At 42.2% G+C, this 13,335-nt stretch overlaps 1 protein-coding gene across 1 annotated transcript in view; it reads left to right on the forward strand.

Moving 5' to 3' along the window:
• The window catches only part of LOC118284807 (inactive phospholipase C-like protein 2), a 38,926-nt gene extending 29,129 nt beyond the window's left edge, over window positions 1-9,797 (forward strand). Inside the window, exons 6-7 of the mRNA XM_035607863.2 lie at window positions 5,964-6,073; window positions 7,448-9,797. Coding sequence (XP_035463756.1) covers window positions 5,964-6,073; window positions 7,448-7,651 — 314 coding nt within the window. The 3' untranslated portion in view covers window positions 7,652-9,797. The remainder of the gene's footprint in view (window positions 1-5,963; window positions 6,074-7,447) is intronic.
• The last annotated feature ends 3,538 nt before the right edge of the window (window positions 9,798-13,335 follow it).

The raw sequence follows: 13,335 nt of genomic DNA on the forward strand, positions 1-13,335 counted from the left end.
GTATGTCCCATCCAATTTGACACATGACATCATCTTCTTGCAGACAAATTAGGTCAAGTTTCACAAATCTTATTACTAATTTACAGGTGACCCATCAACCACACATATTAAAACTATTCTGAATTGCATAAAGAATTTTGCACAATTTTTCGTAGAGGTTTTGAGGGCTGAACGATTTGGGGAAAATATCTAGTTGCGATTTTTCTGACAGATATTGCGATTGGATATGTGATTATAATTACGTACGCACACACTGAAAGAGCGCGAGATGTTCTGAAGAGAAGAAGGGGACAGAGCAGTGAAACAACACATGGTGAAGGTGTAGAGACTTTAGCTCTATCTCCATTAGCAGTCTCTTTAGCATGGGAAAGGCACATCTGTCGGCTCAAACCTGAAACACTCCAGTTTCACCGAAGTGCAGCTTTTCTTCTGGAAAAATTGACCAACGTGGATCCGGCCTCCACTAATTCAATGTTTATCTTTGGTTTCAACCAGTGATCGGTGTTCCTAGGGTAAACACTGACCAAATGTTTTGTTTCTAGCACTACTCAGTAACACTAAACAGCACTATTTTACATGATGTCTGTTGAGTGATGGGACTAACATAAAGCCTGTCAAAGCCCTTTGACTCTACTGTTGTAAGGGGTTGTAGGCCTTTCACTACGAACCAGGTCAGCTATTCTCAGTCATCCTCCCACTGGCTGCAGCTGTTGTCTCTGACTGGAACCAGCAGAAGTAGAATTTACTTTCACTTTCACGTTGACTAAATATTTCACAGATCTCATGTCACCGCATTTTCTTGCAAAAATATGTTACACTTATGGAAACGACAGTTTTCTCCATTCATTTTTTTTTTCAGTCCACCTCTAGATAAGGCGGAGCCCAATCTCCTCTCCTTAAAAAAATGAATAAACAATAATAATTCAGTAGTGGCTGATTTATTATTATAACATATTATTATATTATTATTTCAAAGTGCGATTTCGATTTGAAAATCGATCGTTCAGCCCTAAGGTCCTTATTGAATAGCCCGATGGGTTCACAGAATATAATCTAAAATCATGAAAAATTATGCGATTTTCTGCATAATGCCATACGAGAAGCACAGGTTGATTGGCTGCTCTGCTAGATTCAAGAATATGCACACAGACGGACTCGGGAGGGAGAATACAGGATTTAAGATTTCAATCTTTATTCTACGACAATTTGTGATTTTATGAAACACGTTGTGGTGCACGAGGTTGAATGCTGGTAACGAGAAGAAATTCAATTCAGTGGATGTGCCTCATAACGCAGCCCACTGTGGCAAGGAGTTCCATCCAAGTAACATGGACAGCTATTTTATCACGGAGTAGGACTGGTAGAAGCACTAAGTGAGTGGAAGGGAGCAAAGATGGACCATCATTACCAGGGCTCAGCTTTATTGGTTTCCAGATGGATGACTTATGAAATATTCATCGGCTCTTGTCGTGGTACATCAGAGACGAGCAGCACTGTGTCTTTTAATCAAAGGCTTGGTGACGATCCCCCCCCTCTGGTCGACCACCTTCCAGCCGTCGACAATCACCAGATAGTGGGATAAAGAAGGGCTTGCACTTTAGGCGTAGCGTGTGTGATTTAAAATGGCTTCTGTATTACATGAGGCAATGTTTCATAATGAGCTCTTATAATCTGTGCAGCCATCGTCAGCATCTTTCCTATTCCACGTTCAAGGCCATTGGCTCTTTATTTCGCAGATCTACACTGTGAAATTATTTACAGTATGTGCAGGTTGCAAATTTGGAGGCTCAACACATTAAAATTACACACTGTGTGATTTGGAAAGCTGTTGTGCTGCCTCAACTTCCACCTGTTGCTCATCTGCCTATATTTGAAATATTCAAAGTATTTAAGCCTGAAGGAGATGAGTGTTATATTTTTCTGCTTTGTTACCTGGTCACCTAAACAGAATTTTAACATTATCAGTAATGGTGTCACAATATCAGACTTTCACATTTAACAATAGAAATTATGATAACAATGATTTTGTAATACAGAAAACTTTAAATAGAACTAGTATTAGTCAAATTCAATCATTTTTAACCTTGATTTGTCTCTTTTGGCAAATTAATTATACTCAAAATACGACGAAACACTAATACTATCTTTATTATTTACACAATATCCTGTGTATTTTTAACATGATACTAATATTAAATTTTTTTAAGTATCATCGTTATCGTCAATACCGATATGACAACAAAAACAACAGCATCTTATGTGGTACACAGTAAGTTATTGATAAATAAATTGATAAGTTGTGAGAGTGACTCATAACTCAACGCACTATTTAAAATGATAACCTAAAATCAGCCGCTTACAGTTGCAAAGTAGGACACAACAGATGGCAAACTGATGAGCTTGAACATTGATTTATTTTTCACCCTGAACTGACACATTTTTATTCCGACGGCGTGTGTGTGTGTGTGCATGAGCTTGTGTTTCAGTGTGTGTGCGCAATGTGGTTTCATGCACTTGTCTGTTGTGGAGAAACTGGGTCAGTACAAACCCAATTCCCCTTTTACAGCAGGCGCAACGTTCCAGCAGCAACAGCTATTAATGTTGTGAATAATCCATCACATCAGCTCAGACAGCTCGCTTTCCCCAAAGGAAGGGGAAAAAAACCACACACACAAAGGTAGTGTCAGTTAACACAGTCGGGTGTTTGCTGCTCAAACAAAGATGTCACTTCCCTCAACCTGCTCTCACCCATGTTCCAATTATTAATCAGTCCAGATCGATGGCTGAACCTGTCGCAGACTACCAGGATTAGTGTACAAGATGTTCAAGGAGCCAATGACACAGACTGTATATAAAAATGGACATGGTCACTTCCGAAGCCTTTATTCTCTGGAATCACAAAGAAGTCAGTCTTTCTATGTATGTGAGAAAATGACTATATTCATACTTGATTTATAACGTTAGTAAATAAGGATATATATAAATGGCAATAGTGTCCGAAATTACTGGATTGTAATAAATAAGTAAAATCCAATCCGATACATTACAGTAAACATACCAAATAATGGCTATTTACATATCTACTAAGCCTTGAAAGACCATTTCGGCATCATATTTTTATGGTAATGTATTATTATTTAGTTAACAGTATGCAGTTCATTTTGTTTTTTGTTACTTTGAACGGTGCTGACCATATCCTAATGTTCTGTCTTGTCAAATCAACAGTTGTGAGAGCTATAGTGAGAGAGAGAAAGTGTGAGACCACACACATTAGCAAGTTGTCACATTTGTGAACTTGGAAAATTGAATTTTGGTCATTTTTGCAAGGAAACTTCTTCTTCTCATTCCAGCTTTTCAAAAAGAAGGACATATATAAGAGTAATTTGAATATATTATGGTTTTAGACTGGGAGTTGGAGAAAACCAGTGAATCGATGATGTCACCTTTGGCTCTGAGAAATTTACAAGGCTCTTTTTTTTCCACATTTCGTTGCGGAAATGTCTATTAGAGAAACCGATAAACTGATAATTGCAACCTTATTGTCTTTTTAATCAGTTATGATTTGTAGAATTCCTCTCAATTTCCTCTCATTGTGCGCAGATTCGGTGGTGTGAGTAGAGTTGATCATATCTTGTTGACAGAATTTTCAATTATCAATCCTCTGAATAATTCAGGTCATGCTAATCTCATCTGCCACACCAAACTGTAGCAGTTTCACGCTGCGAGATGCGAGAACATCCCCCTTTACCGTGCAGTTGCCATCTTGCAGTGTTTGTCTCACAGAGATCACAGAAAAGCCATGCCAAGAATGAGCTTCCCCGTTTCTTGCCTGGGAGACTACAAAATGTTGCTAGGCAACCTCCAGTGTGAGTTATCTGTGCGTGTGAGAGAAATGGAGGAAGCTGTGAACCTTTTTTAAGCAGAGTCATGGTTCGCGTGCGCAGCAGCAAGCAGCTGCAGCTCTGTAGTTAAAGATTGAGATGAATTTGAAGAGGTATGATTTTACATATTGGTTAAAAAGTGAGAAAATAAAAGTGCATGTGTGATGTAGGCACAGCGCTGCGATGTCTGTCTCAGAGGTGATGAACGTGTCGGTCCTGTCAGTAAACCCTGTCACCTGTTTTGCTGGAGGTCTGTTGACACATGTGTATCCTCAGTCGAGAGGCTCTCAAACACACCTATTGTGATGCTTTAACACAAAGGAAGACCTCCCCCTCCCAGCCACGTGCACACCATGTTTCCATAGCAACAGCCCCAACAGGCCCCGGACCGACTCTAGCTGACAATAGAGCTTCAGGCGGAGACGTGTGTTCTCTGTTGTTCCCTGTGCGGACGTGTGTTATGCTGTTACGAGCTTTGTGTGTAGCAGGAACCCTGTGCTCTCTCTCCCTTTGGTTTATTTACCTCACAGGTCACGGCTGCCTGTTGCTGCAGTGTCAGCGCTGCACTATAAAGCACACTCGACATGAAACATGTCCTTACTCCGACTCAGTCATGCAAGTGGGGAGGAAGAGAGGAGGTGGGGAAACCTCCTCGGGAGACAAATCCCCCCTCTGTTCGATGCCTTGATGCTAATCCACAGTGAAAGAACGTCATGTCTGTCTGCCTACACAGCTTCTCTCTCCGTTTCCGGGGCTCTTTCCTTCACTCTCACATCCTGCCTCAGGGCTTCCTTCAGTCTTTGTTTTCTCCCCTTCCTTTGATTCAATTGGCCTTTTTGGGACAGGTTCTCCAGGTTTTACCCAATCATGTCCTTCGACATCCCATTAACACCTTGTTGGGATGTACATTCCACTCACTAAAATTTCACCCCAAAATATTGATTTTAATGTATTGAAGTGAAGTGAAATATTGCTGAAGGAGGGCGCAAATGTTGACAGACAGACAGAACAGTGAAAATTAATGCAACGCTGTCTGGATTGGAAAAACAGACTCTAATGATTATTTTCTTCATTCATCAGTTATTCAGAAATTAAAGCAGGAAGCTTTCACTTAAAGTACATCTTAAAATAAAATTGCAAAAATTATGCAGTTTACAATCAGTTATGATTCAAAAAATAACATCACATTTGTGGCGCTTCAACCATCAATCTTAATTAGTATCTTAATTGTTTTTCTGTGAAATGGATTAGATGATGATGATTATCAGAATAGATGTATAATAATTTTCTGACAATCTATTAATTGACCAATGATAAACGGACTTTACATTTCCTTTTCTGTCAGAAAAACTTTTAGTTTTGGTTTCATCAAATCAATCCTGGCAGCTATTTTAGATTTAGTCATAGTCTTTAGACGAAAATGCTAATTAGTTTTAGTCACATTTTAGTCATGTTTATCCTTCATAGTTTTAGTCGACGGAAAGTCATTACATTTTTGTATCATTTTATCTTAACACTTAGCATTTTTGTCCCGTCTCCTCTCGTCAACAAAAACAAAACATACATTTCGTCATCTATTTTTAAATTGTCAACGTCTAGTATTAGTCATGGTAAAAAGGTCACGGACAAACATTTTTCGTCATAGTTTTTCGTTAACGAAATTAACAGTTTCCACTAAGTTTTGAGTAATATTAACATTTTAATGGCTTCACATGTGAAATCGAACTCTCCGTTTGTTCAGAAATTATCATGTAATGTCTACTTTACTTTTGAGACCTGATATTTAGTACACCTGCAACAACAGAATAACAGTTATCCAACTGCAGATGTGCAGCAAGGAGAGAGGAATCCACCTCCACTGCCCAAGAGTCTCTGTACTTCCACTTACCGCAGCAGACTGTGAAATGTTGACAGTAGACGTCAGGATCTCTGCTCTAATGTGTTTCCTCACAGTAACAACAGGCCCAGCACCCGGTCACATCTCTCAGACCTCTGTCACTTCACAGCCGCTCCACAAACGGACACGAATTCCAACCATAACGACCGACTCAACTCTTATTTTTGTGTCTGTTTCTCTTCCAGCGATGGAATTTCACGAGAACCTGCACGACTTGGCCACGAAGGAGGGGTTGAAGGGCAGGAAGCTGCACAAGGCGGTGGAGAGCTTCACGTGGAACATCACCATACTGAAGGTGAGATTTTTCAGACGCCTCAGCCAGTACACGACTGACGACTCTTGTGTGTTTATTTTCCTGTCTGAGTAGCGTCTAGTTGCCACATTGCACGATGTGATTTGAAATGTGTTACTTCTCATATCCCTGCGACGCGCTGACGGCCGGGGGAGGTCAGAGCGAAGGGTCAGTGGCCTTGGGCAGTATTTTATAGTGGACATTTGCTGTAGCTGTTGTAGGAATTTAACCATTACTCTGGTTATGTGACAGTGCTTGTAATGAAAAGTGCTGCAAATGGGGCCAGAGAGCTTTTAGGACAAGCAGAGTGTCTTTACATGATCCATTGTGCTGATGGATAAATACAATATCTTAAGGGTGAAGTTTTGCCTGTGTAGATTGCAGAGATCAACACCGAGTTCATGTTCACTGATTCCTTGTTGTGTGTGGGAGGAACTTTGGGTTGAGTGACTTATCAGTTCCACAATATGTAGTTGAGGATTAGCTGAAAATATTTCCCATTGATTTAATAAATGTAAATTTAAGGTAGTCATTTTTTGAAGTTGGCCTACATAGAATATGTAGAGGTTGTGAAAGGTCTCTCATGTTTTTGTTTTGCTTGCTGTAGTTGCCAATCGTCATGTGAGTAATAAAATGCTTTGGTGTCTGATTCCAGGCTGTCAGGAGATGTTGAATAACTCTAAACTAAATTTCGGGTTCAATTCATCCATCCATTCTGTGCTGTTTATGCAGTTTTAGGTAACTTTAATTTGGAAGTTATTCAGAGGTGTAGTCTTATTTAACATATTCCAGAGAACGGACGCGATTTGAAAGGTTAATGGACACTTGGGACAACCCAAACATAAATATTAGGTAGGGTAAGGCAAAACTGTAGGGTAAGGCATATAGGATATGTATAGCAACACCCCGCCCGCTGAATATTTCAGCTGCCTCAGTCTTTTTTACATGGAAACCTTGGAAAAAGGCGGCATGGCGTCCAGGTTTTCGAGAGGAAAGGCCTCTCTGCAGGTTGCATTTTATCCCCAGAAGTTACATCATGGCCCCCTACCCCTGTACATGAGATGACGAAGCAGAGCTTTCCTTCTGGTCAGTAAAAAAGAAAAAGAGAGTGGATTGCGGGAACAGGAATCAGAAATATTAGTGATGTAAACGTGACATCCCCTGTGACCAGCAGACCACGGTGGGAGTACTGATAAAAATGGGGTGTAGATGTCAGTTAATTAAATTCATACATATAATTCTAAGCCTCATCATTCCTACCAGTTTTATATGTGGTGTTAAAAGAAATCTTAAATGCAGAGACCCTGACCACACTGCTGCCATTACTGTATGTGTCCTCCGTCACGCTGACACTTTGTTCTATGATGATCCTCTCAGGGCCAGGCGGACTTACTGAAGCACGCCAAGAGTGAAGTGCAGGAGAACCTCAAGCAGATCCACTATGCTGCGCTCACCTGTAACCTGAGCAAAGGCGGAGCAGCAGGCGGCTCCTCTGGCTCCGAGTCCAAGGGCAGAAGGAGCCTTGAGTCCATTCCCGAGAAGGCCACCAGGGAGGAGGAGATCACCGGTGAGGACAACTAAAGAGCCACAGTCCTGGTAGCCACGTTCAGACTTCTACACTGTTCCTGCCACCTGAACTCACAACCCAAAGCTCCGCCCCCTTTCTCTCTCTGTCTTTTTACCCTGACATCATCGCTCTATACACACACCAGTGTTTTTCCACATTCCATCAAGTACATTCCTGTATCCCAAGCACAGCTGTAACCTCTTACAGACTTCTGCCTTGTAATCATCAATAAAATGCCACCACTGCTCTGGGACATGAATCCTCCCCAAGTTCACATCACAGAAAGGTTCCATTTTCAGAAAGTTCTTGTTGCAGCGTTGTGCTGAAGCAGGGTTTTCTCTGGGTGTCCAGGGGGCGTAGGCGCATTTTGGACCATTAGCATTTCAAAATGTCTTTCACAGTAGACTTAGACAACAGCGAGAAGAAAAGAGAAACAAATCTGGTCACACTCAGTGTGCACCGTACAAAATACCATTGGTAAATGGTAGACTTGTACCAAATAGATGTGAACTGCAAATTCCTCATCCTCCCACAGACGTGACAGCGCAGCGTTTGGCTCGTCCGTACGTCTGTAAACTGCTCAGTGTTGCCGTGACCACCAATCAGCTGACTTACTTTAATTACTGTAGCGAGTCGATTCCTCTTGCATAATTATTTCCTCCAACATTTAACATTTTTGTCTTTTAAGTCTTTTTGTGGTCATCATCTGTGACAGATGCGGATTTTCTCGTTTGTTGGGAGTCGCCAAGACCTCGTTTTCACTCATGTCGAATCTGTTTCCTCAGTCGCAGAAGCCTTCACAAACTCTGGCAGGTTAAACTCGTCTAACCAAACCCTTTTAAGACGGATTAAGACTCACTAGAGACAAACTTGATAATACACGCTAGCCTAGCAACATTAAGGCGACAAAAAAATCATAATGCAACACAATGTAGAAGAACGTAGTTACACTGAAATTCACTTAATTCAAAAATAATATACTGAATTGAGTGAACACATTAGGGCGGTAGAGAACTCCCAGTATATTGTTTTCCTTTCATTCGTTTTAGGTGCTGTGCCTAAGTCTTAAAATGGCAGCAAAAAAAAACCTACAACAAGTGTCTTTCTTTTTAAACATTCACTATAGATCTGATGCTGCCGAGCCTTTGTGAGGAAAAGTCATATAAATGCGAAATTACCTTTTAGGAAAAGCGCTGAAAAGGAGAATTTGTGCAGACATTAATCACCCCGATAACTCTCCCCAGCCATAAAACTCAACTCTATTCATCTACAGTCCCGGTGCAGAGGTTTGTTGTCCTCCATCTTTTCTTTCTGACCCCATCTGTCATTTCCTGGTTGAGCTGGGTGGGCAGCGGCTCAATGATCAGCCACGTGACGGATAAAGACACTGCTACCGCTCAGAGACCGTGAACTTCTTGTCAGTGGACACGGCCGTCACCAGAGGAGAAGAAACCGAAAAAGAACCCTCGGCTTGTTGAAGAGAGATTTCTTAAAGCACAATTTCCTGGAGCTATGAATGTAACAGGCGATGGGGACGAGAAGGAAACGGAAGTAAACAAAGAAGAAAATGTAATGAATGAGAGTAAAGAGCTGTTTACAATGCTGAACTTGTCCATGTTCTTGTCTGCCAAAATAGTATAATATACTGTGTATATATGAAGTTTCCTGTTCCCTTTTTTTCTGCAGAGTGCATCATTTTATTATTGTATACTTGGAAATATAAGATTTATTTTATAAAAAATATATAAACATGTCTGTGGAAAAGTTGTATTTGTCTGTAGATACTCTGATAACAAGGGTCGTCGCTAACGAGAGTGAGCTCAGGAGTTTTCTCGGTGGAGAACTCCCGGCAGGTCACGGCAGAAGGAAATGTTAAGAGAATGTATTCCTCTCGTTTGTTTGGTGCAAACAACGGCAAAGTCTTAAATATCACAACCAGCAATTGCATGAGAAGAAACCACGACTGGATGTTCATTACTCGAAAGCAGCTCGGACGTTGACACATTTCATTAGGACATATTCCAGGCCCTTTTATTTTCAGGGCGCGGAAAAAGAACATAAACTTTATGCTCCGAGGGATTTTTTCTTTTTACCAAAAACTAATTTCACTGTTACTTTAACATGTCTGCAACTCAACTAAAACTAAAAAGTGCCAGATAATTGTGTGTCCTCTCTTTTTCTTTTTTAAAATGTGTTCTTCCAGGTACAGAATGTTCCCAACCAGTTCCACTGTAATTTAAAATATGTAAATGGGACATAACATCCGACTGGTTTGAAAACCCATTCCCTTCTTTATTGGTAATCGTTTGGTTGAGTCCTCTTCCTGAGCAGAACAATTGGATGTCTCTCAGGAAAACAACTGTGTGTCTGAATGGGGGGGGAACAAAAGGCAAAGACTGTGGTGTCATTTAAAGTGTGAAGTTAGAGCTACCATGTTTCATCCTGCAGTCAGTCACTGTTCCATCAAGTGCAGGAGATCATCCACATATAGCGTTGTGAGATTACGCCTGAGAGAAGCGCTGTGCAGGACTAGCACAGACTATTTCCGACGGCTCAAGTAGCTCCCGTCTGCCTGGCAAGACAAATGAGTCGCAACAAATTGTAAGAATTTTAAACTCAGGTCTTTTGAGGGGGTAGAGAAGGATTTCATCTTCAGAGTTATAACGGCTTCATAACCATTCCTGCTGATGGTAGAATTTGATCCACGGTTGCCCTGTTGATTAGATTACTGTGCCTCATTCCTGCATCAAGTCCAAAGTGAGACGAGAGTTTTGTGTTTTTAACTTGCCATCGCCACATGTTGCTTCCATAGGGCTCCGGTTTGATTTGCATTTAACAGTCCATAACTGTGTCTTCATTAAAAATGCCATACTATCAAACCGTTCACTTGCTTTCTAATTATTGGACAAAGGAAACTGAAGTGCCATCAGGGCAGCTACTAATGATTTTTCATTATAAATCTGTTGAATATGCTCTTGATCAATCGTTCGGTCTATAAGACTTACGAATCACAACATCCGAGAGCACGAGATGATGCGCGCTTCTTCTGGCCGAAATAAGATCCGTGTTTTCATCTCAGCCCTGGCTCTGTAAATCGGAAACAAAAAAAATGGTGCGGACCGCACCACATAACGATGAGAGTGCCGTTTGTAAACATTACTTGTCGACGTATTAGAAGCGGGTGGCCTAGTGGTTAGTGCGTCGGCCTCCCATACCCGAGGGCGCGGCCGGGTCAGAGCAAGGAAATCACAACAACAACAAAGAGAGAAATAAGCTCTCTACAAAATCACTCACTGCCCCTTTAAGCAAAGTTGGCATGGTGTTCACAGCTGTGCACTGTAGCCGCGTAAGTTTCATTTCAACGTCAATTTCTGACATCACCGCCCCAAATGCCCCATTCCAGATTTGGGCTACATCCACATTTTCGCTTTAACGCATCACTCCAGCTACATTAACTTCTGCCGTCATTTCCAAAACGCTTATGCCGGCTCGGAAACGCAGCTCGCCGCCGGATTAGTTAGAAAAGTCCAGGGCTGCATTGTAGTCTGAACGGGCAAAAAAAAAAAAGGATGACGCAGTCACCCACGTCCACTTCTTGATTGGTCACAGCTCAACTAACACAGCTCAAAAACGCACTTAGTCAAACTAGTTCCACCCAGTCGTGGCTCCAAGAAAAGAATTCCCTGCTCAGACTTTTCCAAAGTGTGGTTTCTCCTTCTTGGTATTTTCTGTAACTAAGTAACCAACTGCAGAGCAGGTCATCTGAGTCCGGATTACTCTGGCGAGGCCAGTTAGTATAGACGGGGGCCGACAGTGGTTGTCATAGCTGGTGAAATCAACATGTGCCAACTTGAGCTTTTACCTTTTCAAGACGCTGTCATCCTCTCTTTTCTCTTCATGTCCCCGCCTCGGCGCTCCCTTTCACTTTTGAAATCCAGCCCGCACCTCCTGCACATCACACGACCCCTGGACAATGTCTCTTTTCAGTTTCAGTGCCGTGCCAGTCGATGTGTTTGTTAAACTGATGTCGAGACGATGAAAAAATACGAAGCATTTCAACTGTATCACCAGTGTCATTTCTTCATCTGTCTGAAGAAAAAAAATGATTAAAACTCCGAATAAAAAGTGCTGGGTGTGTTGTGCGACTGCTGTGTTGTGCCAATCAAATCTGTAGATAAAGAATGTGCTGTGTTTCATCACTACGTTACCGCATAACACGTCTGACTTTGCCCAGGGCACAGCAGCGGCTGCCTTCCGGCGCTCTGCAGCTCATTCCCGGACCCGGTCGCGTCCTGGAGTATCCATCACCTTCACCTGCCTCTCTCGCTGCCCACTGATAGGCTCTCTCCCGTCTGCGGCAGCCCGATGGACGCTCCCCCGCCTGAACCTCGACGCTGCAGCTCTCCTCCCTTCATGTTGGACTGACCTTCCCGCTCCGGTCACCGCTGCCGCTACTCGCCGCTTCCCCATTGTCGGACACAGCGTCAGACAGTTCACATCCCAGCGTCTCGCTGAATCACTCCGTTGCTCTTCCCACTGTAAGTCTGACTGAAAGCAAAAGAAAATCGCTCGTGGGTAAAAAAAAATGTCACCCTTGGGTCAAAATGTTATTCCGTGTGTTAGTCTTCTCTCGCCGTTGGCTCGGGCTCGGGCTCGTGCGTGGTTGCGCATTGGTTTCTCAACCAGTAATTATCCAGGAGCTTTAAGATGAAAGTGAACCGAACTGCAGTGTTTCATCACAGACGGTCTCGTTTTCCACACTCACTGCACGTGTGCTCGACAGCACGTCGCAGTAAAACTGAAAATGTATTTTGAAAAAGCCAGAAAAATAAATAAGTAAAAAACAACACTTTGCTGTAACTACACAAGCGGCTCCGTCCATCATCACGCGTATTACCACCGTGTGACATCAGATGTGAATGCTTCTTAAGCAACGATAACCTAGATGGTGACGTGCGACCCTTCTCTGTCATATTCATACTCTCATTCTTCTTCTACTTTGGATTTGATCGTTTACGTTCGTGCATGGCGCGGCGCGTTAAATGTCGCTGCCGCAGTGAATTGTGGGGCGTCTATTTCTCCTGTCCTTTCGCATAGGAAAGTCCAGTGTACCCTGTGCTAAAGGAGATAGGAAAGGAAGCATTGAAGCACCTTTCCTATGCATTTTAGAGAATCCAAACAGCTCTTACCATGGCTGTCGATGAAATACTTCCAGGTTATTCCAGGATTTAGGAAACTTCCTAGGCAAATTTGACAATTGGACCTCACCCTTGAACACGTCCTCGTCACCTGTGGCCTGACATACATGGCACATTGATGAGCACGTTGTCAGAACATCTCCAGCAACAGTGAGCAGTTCGGGGTTGGGATGAGTTGGGTTCCTCAAACACATCCGTGAGAATCAAAACCCTCACAAAGCATACTGACATGAGCCAAGCAAAGAATATACCCATCAAATGGGAGAAGAGAAGAGAAAGAATTTATGAATTTGTAGGTTTGATATATCATGGCAGAAGACGTCAGAGGAAGTGGGTAATCATTTCAGAAAGTGAAATTCCTTTTCATCAAACTTAAAATCCTCTGTGCGTCACTCACTCACTCACTCACATGCCACTGTTTTGATTCAAACTGCATTTGACATTTGTGTGTTTTTAGTCTTTTCCAGCAGAGCTTGTATACTGTTAACTACAACTGCAAC

The sequence above is a fragment of the Scophthalmus maximus genome, chromosome 20 (assembly GCF_022379125.1).
Source record: "Scophthalmus maximus strain ysfricsl-2021 chromosome 20, ASM2237912v1, whole genome shotgun sequence".
NCBI lineage: Eukaryota > Metazoa > Chordata > Actinopteri > Pleuronectiformes > Scophthalmidae > Scophthalmus > Scophthalmus maximus.